This window comes from Bidens hawaiensis, unplaced genomic scaffold, assembly GCF_021521415.1.
Source record: "Bidens hawaiensis isolate Kalapana, Puna unplaced genomic scaffold, B.hawaiensis_p1.1 tig00012897_1, whole genome shotgun sequence".
NCBI classification, from domain to species: domain Eukaryota; kingdom Viridiplantae; phylum Streptophyta; class Magnoliopsida; order Asterales; family Asteraceae; genus Bidens; species Bidens hawaiensis.
The window spans coordinates 660,239-683,439 of NW_027492076.1; the positions used below are offsets into that span (position 1 = coordinate 660,239).

General features: G+C 35.5%; 1 protein-coding gene and 1 pseudogene across 1 annotated transcript; both read left to right on the plus strand.

Moving 5' to 3' along the window:
- The first annotated feature begins 9,745 nt into the window (after window positions 1-9,745).
- Window positions 9,746-10,369, plus strand: LOC143542537 (vacuolar iron transporter homolog 2 pseudogene; annotated as a pseudogene).
- A 7,405-nt stretch (window positions 10,370-17,774) lies between these two features.
- On the plus strand, window positions 17,775-22,919 carry LOC143542519 (uncharacterized). Its single transcript, XM_077035087.1, has 2 exons — window positions 17,775-18,805; window positions 22,808-22,919. The coding sequence occupies exons 1-2, from the start codon at window positions 17,775-17,777 to the stop codon at window positions 22,917-22,919; spliced, it is 1,143 nt and encodes a 380-aa protein (XP_076891202.1).
- Window positions 22,920-23,201: the final 282 nt, after the last annotated feature.

Consider the following 23,201-nt stretch of genomic DNA (forward strand, 5'->3'; position numbering starts at 1 on the left):
GATGGCGGGACCATGAGCTTCTCATTCTCTCTCTATCTATTTATCTCTCAAACACACACATACACACATATATACATACATATATGGTAAGGAGCTTTAAATTGTAGCATGGCTTTATGAAGAGGGGCTTTCGTCGTTTCCTACGTGTCGATGACATGGAAGGGCATAAAACGCCCTCCAAAACACACAACTTTAGATTGTTCATGAGTGGATACAAGAGATGTCCTAACTTCTTGAGATGAGTTGGTTCAACCTTTATCATATTACTATTGTTTGTTGATGTAACGTTAATATCAGGAGTAGACAAAAGGGAAACCAACAAGTTGAAGAGAAAGTAACTCATGGTCTAAATGAGAATTTCATCTTAACGCTAAACAATATTATTTTGTTGATATCATATTAAGCTAAAATGATGTTAAACCTTGAAATCCCAAATTAGCTTTGTTTTTAAAATTAATCACTTAAGTCATATGCACAAGAAGATTATCTTCCCTTATGTTCCCAATGACAACTTCCAAATCCTACGCTTAGGTATGTGTTACGGTGATCAAGAGGGGCGCCAAAGCGTGCCACCTTGGTAAATTTTGACGGTTAACACCACTACATGCCAAGCACAAAGGGAGCCAAGCAGTAGAGTGCGATAAAGGTAACGGGCGATAAAGGGAGGAAAAGGAACTTTGGGCATATGGAGATGGGTCAAACGACTCTTTTGAGCATTTTCTTTAAAATTACTTAATTGAGCAATTGGCTAATGATTAATTTGGCTCTTTCACTCGCACCGAAATGTTAAAAGCACTTTTTGCAAACTAAACGCCTACGTGACGTGGTTTACCCCATTCACCTAGCCCAACTCACATCTTCCATAACATATGAACTTATTATAGAAGTCCATTGATATCAAAATCACATAAAATGTCTTAAAACTCTTGCCAGTTTTATATGTATTAAACGAGATTACAATTCTAGGTCATGCCAACGTCAATAAGTTGTAAACTTGATATAATCACAAAGATCTTGTCGATAGGAAATCTAGACCACACCAAACCAATCAAAATGTCAAAAGATATTTAAGAATTACTAGACATGATTGAAAAAACCCAACCTTTTGAAACTTTGCTTACTTATAGATACTTTCGTAGGTCTACGAGAGATGTAAACAATTGACTCATTCATGGTTTCTCTTTTAAGTCAGGTTAAATAAATTATATTATATCTTAGTAAAAAGAACTTTTAAGATTAATGCATACAAACCACAATAACTATAATTTCACAGCCTAGTTGTCCTGTTTTGTATATAAAAGAAAATCATTTACGCCAAAGTTATGAATTAACATGGAAAAAAACAGTTACATAAAAACATTTTAGGTGCTGTTTGTTTTTGCAGACATAAACTGTCTGCAAGCTGATTTCATCTGTTTTCATGTCTGCAACTGAAGATGTGGTCTGAAGATCTGCAAGCTGAAAATATAAGACTGTTTGTTTTTATAAGCTGATACTGTCTGCATAACTGTCAAACTTATCTCACAAGATAGAAGTCATTTATTCAAGTTACATAGAAAATATAATAATAAAATTGTGGCGGCGGACGGTGGGTAGTGGCGATGGATGGTGGTGGTGGACAGTGGGTGGTGGTAATGGACGGTTTTGGTGGGTGGTGGACGGTGGTAGTTGACGGTGATGGCGTCCGACAGTGGGTGGTGGTGGTGATGAACGGTTGTGGTGGGTGGTGGACGGTGGTGATTGGTGGTGGCTGTGATGGATGGTGGTGGTGGTGGTGGTGGCGGACGATGGGTAGTGGTGGTGGATGCTGGTAGTGGCGGCGGACGGTGGGTATTGGCGGTGGATGGTGGTGGACGGTGGCAGTGGGGGATGGTGGTGGTGGCGTACGGTGGGTGGTGGTGGCGGACGGTGGTGGGAGGAGTGGATGAGAGGGTGGCTTCAAAGGGATAAGAGTATGATTTTTTTGCGAATATGTTTTAAGCAAGATTTCTTTGCTTTTCTTTTAAGATGAAAGAAGATAACTTAAGATCTGTTTTAAGAAAAAAAACAAACAGTCTTCAAGGGTAATGTCTGTGCGCGTGCAGACATTAGCTCCCTTGAAGATGTTTGAAGAAAAAACAAACACCCCCTTAGTAACTAAATTAACCCAAACATTTTTAAAGGTTGAGCTACCTATTATATAAATAGAAAAGGGTTCTTCTAAGAATAAAATAAAACTAAACCAAAAGAAATTATATTTTTGTAGTGTGAAGTGGGAATAGTGGGTTTATTGAGTGGGCCGTTCCACCCTTCACCAACACATAATTCCATCCATTAATTAATGTAAATGAGTAAAGTAAAATTAAGCTCAAGATCAACTAGACTTGTCCCGAAGTTGTTACGTTCTTGAAATTAGTTTAACGGGTTATGCAAAGTAATTTATCAACGTCAAAGAATCATAATTTTGTTTTCAGTAGGATCTATTTTGCTATTTAAAATGAGGCTACGATGCAACTTGTTGTACGCTTACCTGTCTCTATATTGTAATTGGATCCTTTTTTATTAATGAAAACATAAATTTCTTATTACTAAACTTAGTTATGTACGTTTAATGTAAAGGAGATACCTTGAATGAAGTCGACATATTTTAGGCTCTATGTCTCGACCCAAAATGCAGTCCTTGCCTAATTTAACAAAGCTTGAATTTCGTTCAACTTGTTTATTATTAGTGAATTAATTAGTTATTTTTTTATGAATATATATTTACTTGCCTTCCAAATATATACATTAAAATGCTATATTTGCAGCCGGTGGAATTTTCACAATGCGGCATAAATTATGTATATGTACAAAGAGTCAAGTTATTCCATAAAGGGTAACGAAAATGAGAATAATAAGAAAGATTTGTGGCGACAAAAAAACCCCTTAAAAATAATAAAAAAATCATATGTTAAACTTTGATAAAATAATTAAGAAATTAAATATGATAAACTCTGCTATATATGAAAGTGTTTGGTATATTCTATCCTTACATTTTAACATATATATAGTTTACTAAATTAACCGAAAAAATAAATAGATAGATTTAAAGCATATATTTACAAGTTATAAATTTATATGACAATATACAAAATAATAATAATATAATAATAATAATAAATGATGGATTGATTTTAGAAAAATGGATCGAATTTTAAGTATATATTTATTATTTAATTAATGATTAAAAAATTGCTTTGTAAAACGAAGACATTGCAAGTTTTGTTTTTCTTTACAATCTTCAACAATATAAACAGTGTAATAGATTAGTGATAACATTTGAAATTATATTCTTTTCAATCTTTAGCAAACATGGTTTTTTGTTGATTTTTAGATTTCACCAAATATATTTTGAAATTTATAGTAATATAATATGCTAATATTTATTTTTATAAAAATGTATAAATATAATTAAATAGAGTGTATAAGCCTTATTAAAGTCGTGATGTGCACGAAAGGATCTTGCCAAGTTTTAAATCAATCGAAAACTTTTAAAACGAAAATTGATGCCAGTACATACTTTGTATAATTTATGATGCCAAAAAATATTTAATTTTGAATAAATCTTCGGTTTATGAGGTAAAATATATATAAACACAAAAGTTACAAGCATCTTCTCTATTAATTTTACTCATAGAATCACAATAAAAAAAACACTCAGCAATAAAAAATATGCACCCATCCTTGTCAGCGATCAGTCGAAATCCACTTCTGGGTATACTTTTCCTCAAAATTTTCACTTTTATTGTCCTGGTTTCAAAAGATTTCAATGTGGTAATTATTAGGGAAAACTACAACATGTTTAGCCAGACGCTTCCAATTTATTCCCATCATGGCATTGTCTTACAAATTTCTACCAACTAATCATCAAATATTAGTTTTAATAAGAAATTTTGGGCATACACCATAAAAGTTAAAAATGTGTTAAAGTGAATATGTGATCACACAAACCATAGATATATATTTTTCAAAATTAAAATTTCATATATGGGCAAAGAATCATGGGTAGGCTAGCCACAATTCTGACCCATCTTCCGACCTGACCAGGATCCCTTAGGCTAAACCAACCCGAATAACTGAGTCTAGTATCACCTAATATAGGCTTCATGCTATCCTATTATGGTAATCACTAAAGATTGGGTGGAGATGATGTGACCGTGGATGATGATTGCAAAGTATTGGACTGTATTGGCTATTGCTTATCACATCGAGAACCATGTCCACAACCAACTCCCATCTAAGAATCTTATTATTATGATATAATGTGGAATTATACTTGAAACAAAGGTATCCTGTATCAACTCCCATCTAAGAATCTGTCTTACGAGAATGTGGTGGAATGTCAAAAAGTGAAAGTGTGTTCATCTATCATTTTCTAAAATGTATAAATGACATAGTTTAAAAAGACTTTTAACCTACCTATATCAATTCAAGAAAATAACTTAGCCATATTCGTTAACTGAATAGCTAAAGGGGGTCTTGTAAAAGAATTTTGTAACATTTTTTATATTAATATTGTACACGTTTATATAGGAACCTTTTTTTTGTAACTTTTTTCTCATTACACAATATTTAAGAAATTATTCAAAATCTTCAATGCGATAGAAGGGTAGGTGTATTGATAAATGAGATTTCTAGCCTAGCTTGCATGAATGGCTTGTATATTGAGATTTAAGATCAAAGAATCTCACAATGAGTGAAAAAAAAAAAAAAAAAAAAACTCAACTTGTGTTTGGAAGGTAATATGTGAAACTTTAACAAACACTTTTGCATGCATTTATTTAATGCATGCTTTTGATATTATGTTATAGCCCTCTACAACAACAAATATGGCCGCTTCCACTTGTTAATTCTTTTCTGGAACGACACTTCAACTTTTATTAAACTTTTTTCCTACAACAACAAATATGACCGCTTCAACTTTTTTCAAAGGGTTTCTTTTTTTATTTTTTTTTAATTTGATGAGGTTTTTTTTAATACCTTTTAAAATAAAATTTTACAAAATTTCAAATAGACCATTACGATAGGCTTAGTTTTATCTACATTTCGATGCAAGTTTCAATCAATACAGAGTTGCGCGAAATAATGCTCAAGTATCGAAAACATAGACGAACAACTCGTTATAAATTTTTAGTGTTTTTATTTTTTTACGTGGGTTTTTTTACTGTTGCGACCTGGTTATTCTTTCCTAAATTAGTGTTTTACGTTTAGGTCTGAAGTTTGTTAATTCAGGCTTTAACATGTCACAACGCGTGTGAAAGGATCAAGTTTTTAACAGTTTAGAATCCTTCCGCGATGTGCGGGTCCATTCACATAAATTTTGCAAATTGTTGGATTATTAAACATTAATAAATACTCTCAGATATTATTTTAATTAATTATTAATATTTTGTAGATTTTGAAACTTCTATGCGTCCATTTAACTGGAAAGACAACATGCATCCAACGGAATATTTATAGTCAATATTTAGCAACATGGACAAGTTTTAGTGGTCATAGTTTCTTTTTGTTTTATAGGCTATGCATAATTATCTTAGGCTGTGGTTTATTGATAAAATGTTAGCCAAGGAAAGTGAAGTATAAAAGAACTGGCGTTTGTGTTACGCTATTGGGTGTAGATGTGTAGGATGAGCCTTGGGATGACTTGGCACAATGCCACACCGTAGAAGGCCATGCCTGCCCCATTGCTCCCTGCGTGCGTGGATGGTTGTCAAGTATGGAATTCTTCACTCTGTGGGGTGAGCGTGGAAGCCGTTTTTAGTTGATTTTTATTTGCTTAATCTATTAAGCACCTCAATTGATTTTTCAGTCATAACTTGTATTCATTAACTTTGAAAAAAAAAAAACTAACTTGTTACGTATCTTTCTTTTTCTTTTTAACATTCTGATATAAATTTCTTCGTAAACCAAGTTGGCTTTAGAACTTTTTACATTTATGTTTGTTAAACATCTTTGGTTATAGATTTTTTTCCTACTTTTAAGTAGTCATTTAATATATTAGGATGTTCTTTTTTAATTATTATATAATGTTTCTAGTTACAATGTAAAAAATATTAAAAATGACGTAACACTTTCCACACGTTGAAATGTGAAACCATGTTCCCATGTGTAGATTTATATGAAAAATGATGTAGCGCATATTTGACACATTTCATATGAAATTTCCACATGATCATAATCCATAATCGATAATCTTATAATTATTTCTAGCTAAGGTTCCTTTTTTTAACAATAAAGATGTAATATATAAAAAGGGTGCTAGTTAGAAAAGGTTGATCAAGCAACCAATTACAGGTATTACATGAAAAGTAGCGAGTTTTGAAGCCACTCGATTCAAGTTATGTTTTTCTTTTTATTTCTAGTTACGATACAAAGAAACAAGCCCATAAAATAATCAAATATAAGCAATGTCCTCAAGTCGTTGGCTTTGAAAATTGCTTTGTTTCTAGCCTTCGAAATGACCCACCAAGTAGCAAAGAGAATTCCTTTCACAAGTAGCTTTTCTTCTTTGTTAAATGATTTTGATCCAACCATGTATAAAAGTTCTTTGGTTCCATTGGTTTCGGCCTGACTAATTGAAGTCAAGCGAGAAATGATTTTCAAGCCGCATAGGCTACTTAACAGTCTACAATATGAAAGTAGATAATGATCCAGCCATGTATTTCTAACTCAAGTTAATTTATAAGTTCACTCTACTTCTCAGAAAACATTGAGCCAATCGCGCTCACATGTTATGAAATTTTGACCTTAGAGAATCAAATATACGTGTGATTAGTTCGAACTTTAATTTATTGAACTCTCTTATTCGTAAAAACAATTGTCTACAATTCTAAAAAAAGAAAAATGAGAGTGCGTAGATAGTTTATATCTTAGAATTAAGGGTTTCTAAGTATTTAAACGAATCGTTTTAGAAAATATGATCTCATAATTAGCTTAATTTTATTTTAATAATAATGGCATTTAACTTACCTTTTTTTATTCACTTGATGTGCAGTAAGCTTATAAGCCCAAATGGCCCTTTTACTGTTTTAGTTTTACATTTATTTGGCTAAAAGCATAAAAGTACTATTCACTACTTAGTATTCATAAAAAAATGGGCCTATTTTCCAAGCCCAAAGAATTTTGAGTATTCATAAAAAAACGGGCCTATTTATATTCTATTGATAGTATTTTTTTAACGGCCAACGAAAGCATTTTATTAACCAACTAGCAAGAGCTAGTAACAACATCAAACAAAAACTAACACCAAAGAACACCAAGTACACCAAAACAGTGAGAAAAACACGTATTTGTCTCGGTGTGGTGCCCGGCTGCTTGCCTACGTTTGATGCGTTGGTAAAAAGAAACATTCCGGTTATTTCGAGAGAATGTCCTATATGTGGGGAGGAGTCAGTTGAACACATACTTGTCTCGTGTGGCGTTGCCCAAATCATGCGGAGTGTGGTTGCTCAATGGTGTAAGTTACCGCTTATATTTATGTTTAGCTTCCGTTATGTGTTGGATTTACACAAGTACTCACCTCTTCCGAGGGAGAAAGCTAAAGTGCTACATGCAACTTGTATGATCGCATCTTGGTGTTTGTGGAAGAAGAGAAACACGCTAGTTCATTCTAGGACTTCGATCCATATCTCTAGTTTGGCGGAGGAAATAAAGGTGTTTAGGTTTCTCGGATTAAAATTAAGGGGAGAGAAACTAATTTTTTTTTGGAAGGACTGGTGTGCTTTTTGGTTGTAATGTTAGTTCGATAGATGCATTAATTATTGATCGCATTTTTTTAACTATGTATACGGGGTTAAACTCATTATTTGAATTTGACAAATTTGAAATTTAAATTAAATCAAACTCGAATATTCGAATCGAATCGAATCGAGTCTTTATCTAAACCGTATTTTGATTCAGTGTTCTGAATCGCAATCGAATTTACGAATCCTGAACCAAACCAAACTAAATAACTTGGGTTTGAATAATTTTATTTTATTTTTTTAAAACCTTTTTGAAATTTTATGTCTGAATTTGTGCCTATTTGTATTTTTGGTAATTGTGTGTATGCAAATAGGCCTGATCCAATAAGTAAACTCGAAACACCTTTCCGTATTGAATTATGATTCAGTTTTAAAACTTTCAAATTTGAATGACTCGATTATATTAGATTAAATCAAATAATATGAATACTAACATGATGAACACCCTTACTGGCTACTACATGAAAACCAGTTGGGTTTATTTATATATTTAAATTAAATTATTTATTTAGAAAAAACGACAGTTGAAGGTCATATTACCGTTGTAATGCTTGGACGGAAGAGGGAAGCTACCTTGTTTGGGACGAAAATTCTACAGGGCCGGCGGGGCTAAACCTATCTCGATCCACCCCAGAGGTACTTCGTCCATTCTGATGTCTAGTTTATTAGAGTTATCACACCGTATTATACAAAGGGGCTCCATATGCTTGTCAAAAAGTTGTTTCTAAAGTAGAGATGATGCTGTATATGCTAGTTTAACCAGTATTAGATTTTCTCGCATGTGGTTTGCAACAATTACGAAACGTGGTTGAGTGAATCAAAAATTCAAAATATATCTTGCTGTCTAATGAAAATAACAAATCTGAGTGTAATTCAACATTTGAAATAGAATTCATGAGAAACACGAAAGCATATATATGAGTGTTTTCTCGTACGTGTGTTCCTCTCTATATTAAATATTCAAGAGAGAGAAGGTAGCAAACGAAATAAACAAAAGAAAAACTTTATATTCATAAACTATTGACAAAAAAATAAACTTGTTAGTTGTATTACAAGATAATAAGTTAATGCACTATTTCAGTAATTGTGCATTAATGCTTTAATTTTAAGATACGACATAGGCAAAGACTAGCATATGTAATTTCTAAATCTACACGCAGCAATGGGTTAAAAAAAAAAACTCAAAAAATATATGCATGTCCGGTTAATTAGTTAGATTGGGTTTGGATCAAACACAAATGAAATTAACGTATTAATTGTGAGAATCAGTGAGAGTAATTATATATACAAGTAGAGTAATTACATAATTACTCTACGATGTAATTATATAATTATTATACTTGATTCTCATAATTAACACATACGTTAACTTTCCCCTAGTTAGATTAATATGTCAGTTAAAAAATATATAATGATCACATATTATTTTTATATATTGCGAGTATTATATACCTTTTTTTGCGACCTAGAAAAATAATTTACATTCGCTTACGTATTTTTGCTATTCATTCAAAATTTAAAAAGAAAAAAAAAGCAAACAAAACTGTCATACGCAGTGGCAAACTCAATATTTCATTTAATGAGAGGTGATTGGGATGATTAATCATAATTTTATGGGGACAAATAGACGATTAGGATTTTCAAGTATACATAACATTAGAAAAATTATGTAGGGCAGTTGCCCCTTATTTTGTGGGAATAGGTCCGCCCCTAGACGTCCCTACCAAAATAATTTATAAAAAAACAAGAGAGAAATAGCAAATATTAACTTTATTCACGACAATATTACATAGATATTACCTCAAAAATATTATACGCGTTGTGTGAAAGCATTGAAGAGGTTCCACTATGCACTTCTAAGTTCTAATATTTTGATTATGGGTTAGCTCGAAAGGATGTTTTTGTAATTTAACTATATAATTTTTTGCTTATAAATAGCTTACTTGTAGGCGTGTGTTGGCCACACTCCCTTTCACTCATTTCAAATGGCATCAATTCCCATCGATGACATGGCACACCACCAAACAACCCTCGACCTCGAACCTAAGGACATGTTTGACTACTCGAAGCGGTCCCAATGGCTACGAGCCGCAGTCCTAGGAGCCAACGATGGGCTAGTGTCCACCGCATCTATAATGATGGGTGTTGGAGCCGTTAAGAAAGACATGAAAGCCATGATCTTGACCGGATTTGCTGGCTTAGTAGCTGGAGCTTGTAGTATGGCTATTGGAGAATTTGTCTCTGTTTACTCACAACTCGATATTGAAGTTGCCCAAATGAAAAGAGATTTCAACCGAAGAGATATTGCCAAGGACGAGATCAACAACCTGCCGAACCCATGGCAAGCAGCAGCAGCATCGGCCCTAGCTTTTGCTTTGGGGGCTATAGTGCCTTTGTTAGTCGTTTCGTTTGTAAGGCCTTATAGAATGAGGATTTTAGCGGTGGTGGTGGTGGTGACAGTCATGCTAGCAGTTTTTGGGTGGTTGGGGGCGGTATTGGGGAGGGCACCGACGGTTAAGCCCACCATTAGGGTGGTGGTTGGAGGTTGGGTGGCTATGGGCATTACATATGGTTTAACAATGTTAATTGGTACAAAGGGAATTAATTGAAGTATATAGGCCATTCCATTTTATATCATGGTTTCAATATATTTTCATTCCTTTCTTTTTCATCTTTATATTAATATAAAAGCATATAAAAATATATATAAATTTGCACTTTTAGACTATATATGCTTGCTTAATAACATAAGTAATGAATAATGAATAATGAATACGGTTCATCTTCTTACCAAATTCAATAAATGTGATGGTAAAGAATTAGATAAGCATTGTATATTTATAGGGAGAGAGAGAGAGATAGTGGATAGTGATAAACTAACACCAAAACTTTACGTAAACGGAGTGAGAAATCTAAAAGTAATAAACAATTTGAATACTTTAACGACTTATTCGGAAAAAAGAGAATTCATACGGAAACAAATAAAAAGTAACATTACTACATTAGACGGGTGTCAACTTTCGTCTTTTGTTCTCTTTTTTTACCCAAAATTTCGTGTACGTTGTGATATATTGTAGCGGAAGATTTACTCCGGTTCTCGTACCTTTTTAAATATAATTGCTCTTAATAAAGCATACATATGTAGGGATGAGTTCGGTACGGTACAGCCGTACATGTATCGAAAATATCTTGGTATCGGTACCGAAAATTTTGGTTCGGTATCGGTTCGGTGCCGGTATGCTGTATTCCACATGCATAATAATGCACGCTTGTTCAATTTGATGTACAACGAAAGCGTGTTAACTTAAGTTAAGCCCTATTTAACTTCCAAACCGTGGCCTAACATACAACTTTTTTTTTTTTTTTTATTTTTGTTTTTTGGAGGCCTTTCTTGGACCCAAACTAAAACCAGTCCGTCAATGTACCAAAACTAAAAGTTATAATCTAGGATGATAATTGTTATTTGTTGGGTGATTCCTCCAGCCTCGCCTTCTTGAACATTAGTCTGCCTAATGCAGTCAAGCAACTTGGTTTTCCCAGTATGCGCATGGCCCATAATGCATCATATTGGTGACCGAAGGGCGAAGGGTCGTTTCACTTTCCTCGTTGGTGTCTTCAGTTTCACTATCAACCGCTTGCTGGTGTGGAGTTAAGTCATTTTCTGATGCGGGTCGGTTTGTAGTGTTGTTTTCAAGAATTTGTTTTCTGGTTAATTCTAATCGCTGCGCTTTTTTCTTTTGCTTTGCTGTTACAGGTTTCCCTTCTTGTTTCTCTTTCTTTCTTCAATCGTTTATTCTCTTCTTCGATTCTTTTGCGTTCTTCAATCGTTGCATATGGGCCTCTAATTCCTTTTGAAGTCTCTCCTCTTCTTCCCTTTCCTTTATTTCCTCCTCTTCCTTAAGCCTTGCGTGTGTCTCTTGCATCATTCTAACATGCTTTTGAACCTTCTTTTCAGCCTTTAGTTCGATAAATATGTTGGGTCAACTCAAAGAATTATATTATGTTGGTTTATTATTTGGATTTTATTTATGTTACGGGTGAAGATTTTTATGTTACTTTAATTTTCGCATTGCAGCTTTTTTTAATTCTTATTTTCTAGGATACTTGAAATTTGATTAATCCAACAATTAAAGAAAGTGTGCGTAATTGTATCAACATCTAAGAGATGAACCATCGTTGATGACAAGTTCTTCGGCACCATTATATGCAGTATGGAATGCTAATGCATTAAGATCATTGGTGATGTGGTGAGATGCCCTGCTGCCAAAAAGCCATGTAAGGTTAGAGTTGTTTGTGGTAGCCACTCCCAAAGCTAACTACAGTTACTATAGTGCAGTGTCGTATTTCTTTGCCTTATAAGGTCCAAAAGGTTTATCGATCCCAAGGAGCCAGATGCAAATACAAAATAGGCATATAGAAATTATTGTACGTCAAATAACATCAAAAGTGTTGGTTTCAAAAGATGAACTGTCTAATGGATTGTTAGAAATGTCTAATGTTTTTTCACCTGGAAATTAATTGGATTGTTACGAGTCGAACGAATGAACCGTGCATTGGAAGAAGCAATCAGCTACCAAGCTGCCTGGGAATAACAAGATCGTCTATGAATACTCAAAGTTTCATATCTCAAGCGAGTTTTCAAGAAATTACGCAAGGTTTAAATGGAATGTACATGCGGTTGATTGGTAGACATTATCGGTTGAAAACTTGGAAGAACACAGTGGGTACAATTTCTTGAAGACATTGTAAGAAGCAAGTGCGTGACCTTTGGTAAGACAATATTCACTTTTAACGAAAAAAAAGGTCCGGATGTTGAAATAAGAGTGAAGTCTATGCTAGTGGTGGACATATTTCGGAGAGGTGCTGGGGATTCGAGTATTTTGACTTGGATTTATATAGAGTCGTATGATAAGTTTTAGATTAAAAGTTATTTGATTTTTTTTGGAACGACCAACTAAGTAACGCCGGGTACTTCGTACGCGACTCCCAATGGCTATAGGTAGCCCGAGCCGGCCACAAGTCCGGACGGACGGAGCCCCTAGCGGTTCCCCTATTGAGGGATTCCCCGGATAAAACCCGACCCCCACGCCCGCCAAACAGCACGACAACGATGAGCCGGTAAAACCGGGTGAGATCAGGACTCGAACCCTGGCAAGCCAGGGTCATCCCTCATATCTCCCATACTAGTAAAGTGAGTGCTCTACCATTGAGCAACAACCGATTTATAATTAAAAGTTATTTGATGGTTCCTCAAATACTTTAATCAGATTAAACTCTAAATGGGATTAAGAACATGGTATGAATTTTCATGAGAGATACAAATCAGAAATGAGTGACCAAAAGAAACCAACGCCCTGTTTATCAGATGAACAGCCAGGGGTTGTAAAAACTGCCTTATGCAGTGATATTTCGAAACTTAAATTTAATTATTATTGCCTTCAAATTAATATTTATAGTCTATGTGTGACGCAATCATAAAATTCATAATCTAATGAAGTTTTAATGAAGCACTTATTAACAAAATAAAAATTTTTTAAATTGACCTGACACAATCATAGGCTCTACTCGTTGAACTCCGTTAGGACTGCCGTGCCCTTGAACTTCTTGATTTGGAATTGGTTTATAATGGTAGTACATGTTTTATTAATTTGTAGAAATTATTGTTGGGAGAGTATTTTGAATGATATTTTGTTAAAAAGTAGTATTTAATATTTCTGTGTTATGTTCATACAAATTTAGATTGTGTCATTTTGATAGGTTGTTTGCTTGAAAAACCCTATATTTTACTCATTTTCAATTTCATAAATTACATGCAAATAGATTATTGATGGGGAATTATAAAATAGCGTAAAAGCTTTAATTGCTTATATGCTCATGCTACAAAAAAGGTTAAATCCATATATAAACACCTTGTTGGGTTCGTAGGCCTTGTTGGCCCGGTTTATTATATGAAGTCAAAAGAGGAGACGGGTGTGGGCGGTCGGGCCCAAGCCCGGCCCGGTTTAGATTTCTTGCATAATAATTTACTAACCCTAGTTCAGTCTCTATATAAACAACATTATGTACTTGTAATATTTGTCACTCAATAAAGATATACCTAGTTGCCACCCGTGGACGTAGGTCAGTTTAGACCGAACCACGTTAAATCCTCATGTCGTTTATTGCTTTCGTGTCGTGTTCAGTTTCGTGTGTGAGTTTAATCCTAACAAGTGGTATCAAAGCTTAGGTTTGTGTCACCGCTAGCAGTCGCTAGGGTTCCGCCATCGCCGTCGTTATTTCTTATTGCCGCAGTAGCGCCGCTAGAAGAAATCGCCGAAGATCGTTATTATCAGGTTCTGTTATTATTTTCTGAAAGCAATATTATCATCCACCATCGTGTGCCGTTGCAGAAGAAGACCCTTTTTTTGTTTTGTCTAGTTTTCCCATAAACGTGGAGAATTGTGGCCAAATTTTGTTTTGGTTTGACCAACCACCTTTGGGCCGTAAAATAGCAGCCCATATTTGGCAAAATCAACTTATTTAGTTTGTGCCACAAATAAAGAGCAGTAGGCTTGTTTTGTTTGAGTTTTGTGGGTTTTTTTGGCAGTTTGGCCTTTTATATTTTATTTGGGGGTCGAGATTCTATTTTGCAAAGTACGAGTCAAGAATAGTTGAATCAAGATCCTATTTTTCGTTGAAGAACAGTTTTAAGTCAGAAGAAGCGTTAAAGAAACGGAGAACCAGTGCCAACCGCGTTTGTCAGGTTTTATCGTTTCAGTTTAAAGTTTCAGTTTCTGATTTTCAGTTCGTATTTCCGCTGCGTATAAATAGGTTGATTTTTTAACAGAGTTCAGTAGAACAGTCGTTAAGTTCAGGCCCGTGCCATTGCTGTGTCTATCTCTGTTTTTATCCAGTTTTTCGTTTTAGTCATTGTTATGGCAGAAGACGAAAAGGTTTCGATACAGAAGTTTGACGGACAGAAGTTCGGTTGGTGGAAGATGCAGATTGAGGCACTACTTTGTCAGAAAGACTTGGATGTAGTGCTTGAGGATGAAAAACCAGAAAAGTTGTCAGAAGCAGATTGGAAGAAGTTAGACAAGAAAGCTAGGGCTTGTATTACATTGTCGTTGTCGGAAGATGTGGCGTTTAACGTCATGAAAGAAACCACAGCCCGTGGTATGATGGACGCACTATCCAACATGTATGAGAAGCCTTCGGCAGCGAATAAAGTCTATCTTATCCGAGAGCTAGTGACAACAAGAATGAAAGAGGGTGGGTCAGTTACAACTCATATCAATAATCTTAATTCGATCTTGTCCCGCTTAGTGTCAGTTGACATTAAGTTTGATGATGAAGTTCAAGGCCTCTTGTTATTATCCTCTTTGCCCGACAGTTGGTCGCAAACAGTGACTGCAGTTTGTAGTTCGTCTACAAATATTACTTTCGATGGGATTCGAGATCTGATTCTGGGAGAAGATTCAAGACGCAGAAGTTCAGGTGAATCATCAGGCAATATGCTAGTCACAGAAGGTAGAGGTAGGGGAAAACAGCGAGGCAGTGGGAGCAGGAAGAGGAGTCAGTCTAAGACTCGTAAGGATATTGAATGTTGGGGTTGTAAAGAGAAAGGACACTTCAGGAATCAGTGTCCGAATGGTAAGAAAGAGGTGAACGTTACAGAAGACGACACAGATGACGGGGTCAGTAGTGATGAGGCTTTGGTTTGTAGTGTTGAGAGTAGCGTTGATGCTTGGGTGATGGATTCTGGTGCATCGTTTCATGCCACTCACTGTAGTGAAACGATGAAGAATCTTAAATTTGGGGATTTTGGAAAGGTTCAACTAGCGAATGATGATATTTTAGAGGTTACGGGTATGGGAGATGTTGATTTGATAACTTCAGCCGGTACTTCTTGGACTTTGAAAGACGTGAGGGTTATTCCAAGTTTGAAGAAACGTTTGATATCAGTTGGGCAGTTGGATGACCAAGGGCACGATGTTAAGTTCGGGAATGGGCAGTGGAAAGTAGTCAAAGGGAATCTCGTGGTTGCTCGTGGCAAGAAAATGGGTTCGTTGTATATGGTCGATATGTCACCGAAAGGAGTGGATCCAGTTTTGGTGAAAGACAAAGTCCGGTTCACAGAATCTCGTGGGCAGAAGAAGGTTCGTTTTGCAAGTAACAAACCCAGAGCCAAAGTGAAGATTCAGGATGAACGAGCTAGGAAGGTTAAATCAGTTGGGGGACATCGTGACAGTGGGAGCACAGGTCGTGTTTCAGTTACAGTTCCAGGTCGACAGTGGATTAAGAAAACCAGTATTCCAGCTGTAAAAGTCTCTCCAATGAATTACTTGCTGAATATGGAGAGTGTTTGTTCTCAGGTTATCTCAGGATCCGGTAGTTCGTTACAGTAGGAGCCGGTAGGGACAGAGAACGGGTCAGGGGCAGTTTCAGCCATGACTGACGTGTTGGAGCTCCGGGGAGCTTCAACGGGCCTTCAGGTTAATTGATGAGAAGGCGGTGGCAACTAGAAGAAGTTTAATGTTCAGATTACAGAAGTACAATCAGGAGTGCAGACGAGAGTACTCAAGGCCTCCGAGTGGGAGATTGTTGGGTTCGTAGGCCTTGTTGGCCCGGTTTATTATATGAAGTCAAAAGAGGAGACGAGTGTGGGCGGTCGGGCCCAAGCCCGGCCCGGTTTAGATTTCTTGCATAATAATTTACTAACCCTAGTTCAGTCTCTATATAAACAACATTATGTACTTGTAATATTTGTCACTCAATAAAGATATACCTAGTTGCCACCCGTGGACGTAGGTCAGTTTAGACCGAACCACGTTAAATCCTCATGTCGTTTATTGCTTTCGTGTCGTGTTCAGTTTCATGTGTGAGTTTAATCCTAACACACCTAAGAGTGCTTAACTGTGAATGTGTCGGAGTTAGGCTGTCATTTTTTTTTTGAAAAGTCGGCTTTCATTTTATTTAAGCTATCATTATTCTCATGCTTAAACGAACATCTTACACATTATAAAACTCTAGACTAATCGTTTACAAGTGCTCTTCAACTATTTAAACACTTTGCATATTTGAAGATAGATAATAGATTATCAATACATGAAGTTTATAGATGTTCTCATTGCAATACTTTTTGTAGTAGTAGGTCATACTCGAGGAGCGAAATCAAACAACTTATCTTATTTCATTTTTCCTTTTATGTTAATCAAATTTAAATATCTTTCAGTTGATTTCGTACAACAGCGTCTCATTCGATCACGTAAGTGAAACCCTAGTTAAAAAGATAACTTAGTATAGGTTAACATCTTTCTTGTACACCACAACATCTTCACCAATGATACTTAATCTGGACTGTCACCAAAAACATAACGACAAATCACAACATAATATCAAGATCACCCCCTCACGACATTCCATGAATATCGTCCAACTTCAATATTATAGATTACAACTTTTTGAATAGGTTCGTGTGCTTGTTTAAACAAAAATAACAGTATGTCGTGTTTTTGTTTGGTGTTAATCTTATAATCACACCGTGTATTAGATGATGAACTCATTTATCGTATTTGGGGGGTGTTGGTTTCTGAGGTGGACCCCACCATCGACCGAAATCCACTGAACCTGCAATAAACCCCTCATAATAATAATTTCATCATACATTACATTACATTAAATTACATTGCATTACACACATCTCTCTTCACCGTCTTCTCATTGCATCACGATCTTCATCACCATCGCCATTGTAAGTCTTTATCCATGAATTTCATCATCAATCACTTCAATTATCGTATTCGCTTCTTCAATTACAATTAGGGTTTCATTTCGTTTCAATTTTGCCCAATTCCTTCTCAAACTGCTAAATTAATCCAAAAGCATGGATTTTGTAACCGAAAGCTGGGCAATTTATTAGGTTAGTCACATGCAAATGCTCAATTTGGGTTTTTTAAGCCGATTGTGGTGTTTAGAGTGTGAATTTGATGGACCTTTTTAAGGAACGAAATTAGGGTTTGCTTGTAATCGTAAATGGAAGGTAATCTATCTTCTGGGCATTTGATTTCAGGTTCCGATGGCGGTTTCGATTTGCAAAGTTCGATGAGAATTCATCATCAACAAACCAATCCTTTTACTCTTCATCAATCCGCTATACCACAAGGATCCATGATCCACCATTCGGTTCATAATACTTTCCCTCTTCGGATAGAAACGATTCAGGATTGTAATCCTCATAACCAAACGATATCTTTAGCCGAGTTTGCAAAAGGTGAAAGGGGAAAGTGTTCTTTAACTGATGAAGATGAGCCGAGTAATGATGAAGCCCGAGGGAAAAATGTGTCACCGTGGCACCGGGTGAAATGGAATGATACAATGGTGAGGATATTGATAACCGCGGTTTCTTACATTGGTGAAGATGCTTCTATGGAGTATGGTAGTGGGTCGCGAAGAAAGATTTCGAATTTACAAAAGAAGGGTAAGTGGAAGTTGGTTTCTAAAGTTATGGCGGAACGGGGCCATATCGTGTCACCTCAACAATGTGAAGATAAGTTTAACGATCTTAACAAGCGGTACAAGCGGCTTAACGAGATTCTTGGAAGAGGTACGTCTTGTGAAGTTGTGGAAAACCCTTCGCTTCTGGAGTTGATGGATCATGTTTCTGAGAAGTTAAAGGAAGAAGTTAGAAAGATATTAAGCTCAAAGCACTTGTATTATGAAGAAATGTGTTCGTATCATAACGGGAATCGGTTGCATCTTCCACCTGACCCTGAGCTACAACGGTCACTAAGATTGGCTCTGAGGCCGAGAGATGATAATGATGAAGGAAGACTTGATGATGATGATCAGGATCATCATTACATGGATGACCATGTTGAGTATGATGATGGCCATCAACATCATCATCATCATGGTGTCGGTGAGGGGTCTTCAAAGAGGGTGAAGGTAGACGAGGCGTGTCAGATGAAAGCTGTGCAGACTGAGATGAATCAAGAAGGGCTGAAAGCGAACGTCTTGCAGGATCAATGGATGAAACATCGATTAATGCAGTTAGAAGAGCAGAAGCTAAAATTTTTTTCTCTTTCAAAAAAAATAAAAAGGAAAAAAACCTTAAATTTTTTTCTCTTTCAAAAAAAATATATATATATCTTACGAACCTGAGCTTGGGGGAAATCTGGATATGGGAGAAAGCCGAAAGAAAATATTAAAAGGAGAATTCGACATGTTTACACATATTAAAGGAGAATCGGTTGCCTCTCTCATCATCAGATTTGAGTCACTCGTCTCCAAAATGAGTAGTGCCGGTATCATCAATGGTTTGTTTGAGATCAACATGAAGTTGTTGAATTCACTACCTTACAAATGGAACATCAATGTGGTTACCATTAAAAGAACCACAGACCTGTATACCATGACACTCTCAGAGTTGGCTTCTACCATCAAGTCTTTTGAAATAATAGAAGATAAGCTCCGAATAAACAATCGGTCCAAAGAAAATAAAGTTGGGACAAGTAATAAAGTTGGGACAAGTGCTGCAGGTGAAAGCAGTCATGCATGTCCTATCATTCCCGACACATCACATGCTGATGAGGTATACAGCAATTTATGTTCTCAAGCTTGCATTAACAAGGTCACATATTATAGATACCATCAGAATGAAGTCTTGAAAGAAAATGCAAAACTGCGTGAATTAAACGCTGAGTATGTAAAAATTGACAAGATTTACGTTGAAAGGATTAAAACTCACCATGATGATGTGGCAAATCTTAGAGTTAAAATTTTTCAAAAAGATCAAGAAGTAATTTACTATAAAAACATAGTTTCAGAATTAAAAGATGAAATTGAAAAGTTAAAACTTGATGCTTCTGATAGAAAGAAAGAAGAAAAATTAGTTGAAAGATTTGAAACATCATCTGAGCAATTAGATGATCTTATTGGAGCCCAGAGAAGTACTAAAGTAAAAGCGGGGCTGGGGAACGATTATACTAATGTACCACCACCTTTGAACGACAACTACACCAGCTTGCCCCACTTTAGCTATAATACTTCTCCCGAGGAAGAAATGTCATATGGGGTTGGTAGAATACCAAAACCAGTGAAATTTGTTCCTACGGTGTCACAAACTGCTGTTCCAGTCCCATCATCTGATAAATCTAATATCAATGTATCTTTTGAAGCTGGTTGTGTAGAAGAAAGTGGGTCGGTGGAAACGAACACGAGTTGTGATTATGAAACCGTTTGTAACGAAACTTTTGTTGAAAAATGTGTCAATGAAAGTAGGCCTGTTGAGGTGAACATTCAGGTAAAAGCAAAGTTTTTCAAAATGAAAAGGCAAGTACTTCGTGTAAATATGTTCCACCAAATAAACGATCATTTTCTCAAACAACCAATCAATTTAGAAATCCTCAGCCATCCAACTTCTATGATAGCAACTACTATGGTCATTATCAACAAAATTTTGTTGATCCATATTACATAAATGTGTTTTATAATCATGTTCCTTTCCAAGCATCACCTTTCCCACCACACCAACCACATTATAGTTCAGACGAGTTCTATGGCACTCCTAGGAGAAAGTGCTGTTTTGTGTGTGGTTACTCTTCTCACCTTGCAAGACATGCAAGCACTGGTTCAAGCAACAACTTGATATTCAAAAGCGGCTTAGTCGGTCTCCAAAAGGAGCTTTTAGTAGCCCTAATTCAAGGACTGATCAAGCTGATAGTGAACCTAGTGAAACGGATGTAACATCCAAAGTAAATAAAGTAAAACACAAAAAGAAACCTTTTTGGAAATCCAAGAAGGATAAAATCAAAAAGGATCCTAAGACTGTAAAGTTTGAGGATTCACCAAAAACAAGAAAAGAAAAGTCCGAAATTCTTCATTAAGTGAGGATGCACCAAGAAATAAATGGTTTTCAGGAAATAAAATCAAGTTTGGTCGATTTTCGGCTGATCTTCCCGGGACAACAGTATCCCGGGAACCCATGTCTATTTAAACGCTTAGTGCATGCAGGGTCAATCAAGGAGGACTATCAATAGTATTAGGTTCTTAGATAGTGATTGCACCCAACATATGATGGGAGATGAACCCTTGCTATTTGATGCTAAACCATTCGATGGCGGATTTGAGTCTTTCATAAGCGACATGGGAGGACAAACGTCAAAGAAGGGAAGCCTTGTTCAAATGGCTCAACAACAACTTTTCGAGCGTTTCTCAAACTAACCTCGTTCAATTGCTTTTCTCAAGTGATGGATCCAGCATCAGCTGTTGGATCTCAGTTTGAATCTCTTCAACTTTGTTATACAATGTGATAATGCATGCTTAAGATAGTCCACCTGACAACAACTTTGCTGACCTTTTCACTAAAACCATCGATCATGCTCGTTTTGAATTTATGGTCGAATCGTTCGGCATGATCAATTTTGATTAAAACAACCTATCTATCTTTTTGTATATAAAATTGTAAATATTTTTAAAATATGTTACAATTTTAGAGGGAGAAAATGGAATTATTTATAACTCACCAAAAAGATTTTCAATTCATCTTAAGAAAAGCAAAAACAAATCATTTGATTTACCAAAAAAAAGTATATATATTACTTTTAAGAAAATCTAAAAGGAATTGTCCCGTTTAGAGGGAGCTCTTGCTTAGAGGGAGTCGGATAATTAATTTTTTTTTTTCAAATTTTGAGAAATTGATCCGACCCTTGGAAAATGATAAGAAATTATCTCTAAAGATTCTAGCACATGAAAAGAGTAGATCAAAAGCCAACAAGATCATTGCTTGATGTGTAGATAGGCTTGACAAATGAGTAAGTGTCATAGTGATATAAACTTAAATATATACCTATGCTAGTGGTTACACGTTATGATGCGGTTGCATGATTCCGTTAAAGTCATATCCATGAAGGCCGAAATATAATTAAACATGTCATACCCAAGCCTCTCTTTACCCGATCACAGTTGTCTTATAAAATCCAGTGTCAATTTTTAATTTTTATTGAGTCAAGAAAAGCGTCAAGAAAAGAAAAGAAAAGGAAAACAAAAGGAGTCAGAAAAGAAAAAGAAAAATCAAGAAAAAGAGTCAAGGAAAGTCAGTTATAGGAATTTTAACTTCTGCTTTATTTCTTCATTTATTTTGATTCAAGCCTTGGACTTTCTCCTGCTCGATAATATGGTATTATCCGACCTGAATGTTAAGGCCCTGAATCTTCTGCTTTGTTTTATTTTCTTTCTTTTGTTCAAGCCTTGGACTTTCTCTGCGCGATAATATGGTATTACCCGACCTGATTGTTATGGCCTGAACTTCTGCTTTATTTTAATCTTTCTAGATCGAGTCAATTTTACAAAAAGTCAAGTGTATAAAGAAAAAGTGTCCAAAGTGTAATAATTGTACTGTGATCAAATAAGAAATGTTTAAGTCAAGTTGAGGTGACATGTGAAAGCAAATTAAGCCCGAGGTATGGAGTCTGTAACATGTCAGATTAAATGGGGACCACACAAGCATTGTGCCTAACACATACCTTAACATATCAAATTGACACCCAAATACTTGTTAAGTTTAAAGTGGACAAATTATATCTACAATTGACTTTGGGTTCTTGGCATAATAATGTCAAAATAGAAGTGTGATCTAGAACGTTAACAGATAATGTGATTCCATGTTGTGATCTTTCTCACAAAAATATTAATATCGTTAGAAAATTTTGTAAATATTATTGATATATAATATTAATTTTATCTTTACTCCTATCTTCTATTTTTATTTTCTTCTGTTTTATTTTAGTTTCAACTTCAAAATATTATGTATATATATTTTAAGTACGAAAATGCCAAAAAGATTTTAAGTTTTTATTATGTTCGTACATATTTTATTAAACTTTGTTTTAGTCAAAATCATGTGTTTTGTTGTTAAGGTCGTTCATGCAAAGTTTGTTGGAAACCTAGGACTTAAATAAACCACTTACAAGTTGAGGGACTGAAATTGGGAGGGCCTGTGAACGAATTCTTCCTTGACCCTTTAGGGGGTCTATGAACGAATCTTATTCGTTCTAAGTTTTGTGCAGTTATACATGGACAGGTGGATCAAGATCAAGTATGCTTGGAGTTGCATATGCTGAAATGCTTAAAAGAAAACGAGAACGTGAAAGTTGGTGGTTGAATCTAAAAATGAACTGATTGTATCTTAAGACAAGGAAAGAAACCAGTCGGCTCAAGAAAGTCAACAAGACAAAATTAGATGTCGAGCCTCCCGCATCTGACGTTTCTAAAATTTGATGTTGCCTATCCTTCCCAGAAAATAAGATAACAATGGAAAATAAAGATTTGTCCAAGATCCAATCTGGTTCAAGATCCTGGATCAAGACAAGTACTAGTTTCAAGAAATAAAGACGAAGCAAAGAACTTGACGAATGTTCCTTGACATACTCAATCCTAGAGGGAGATTATAGGGCCAATATT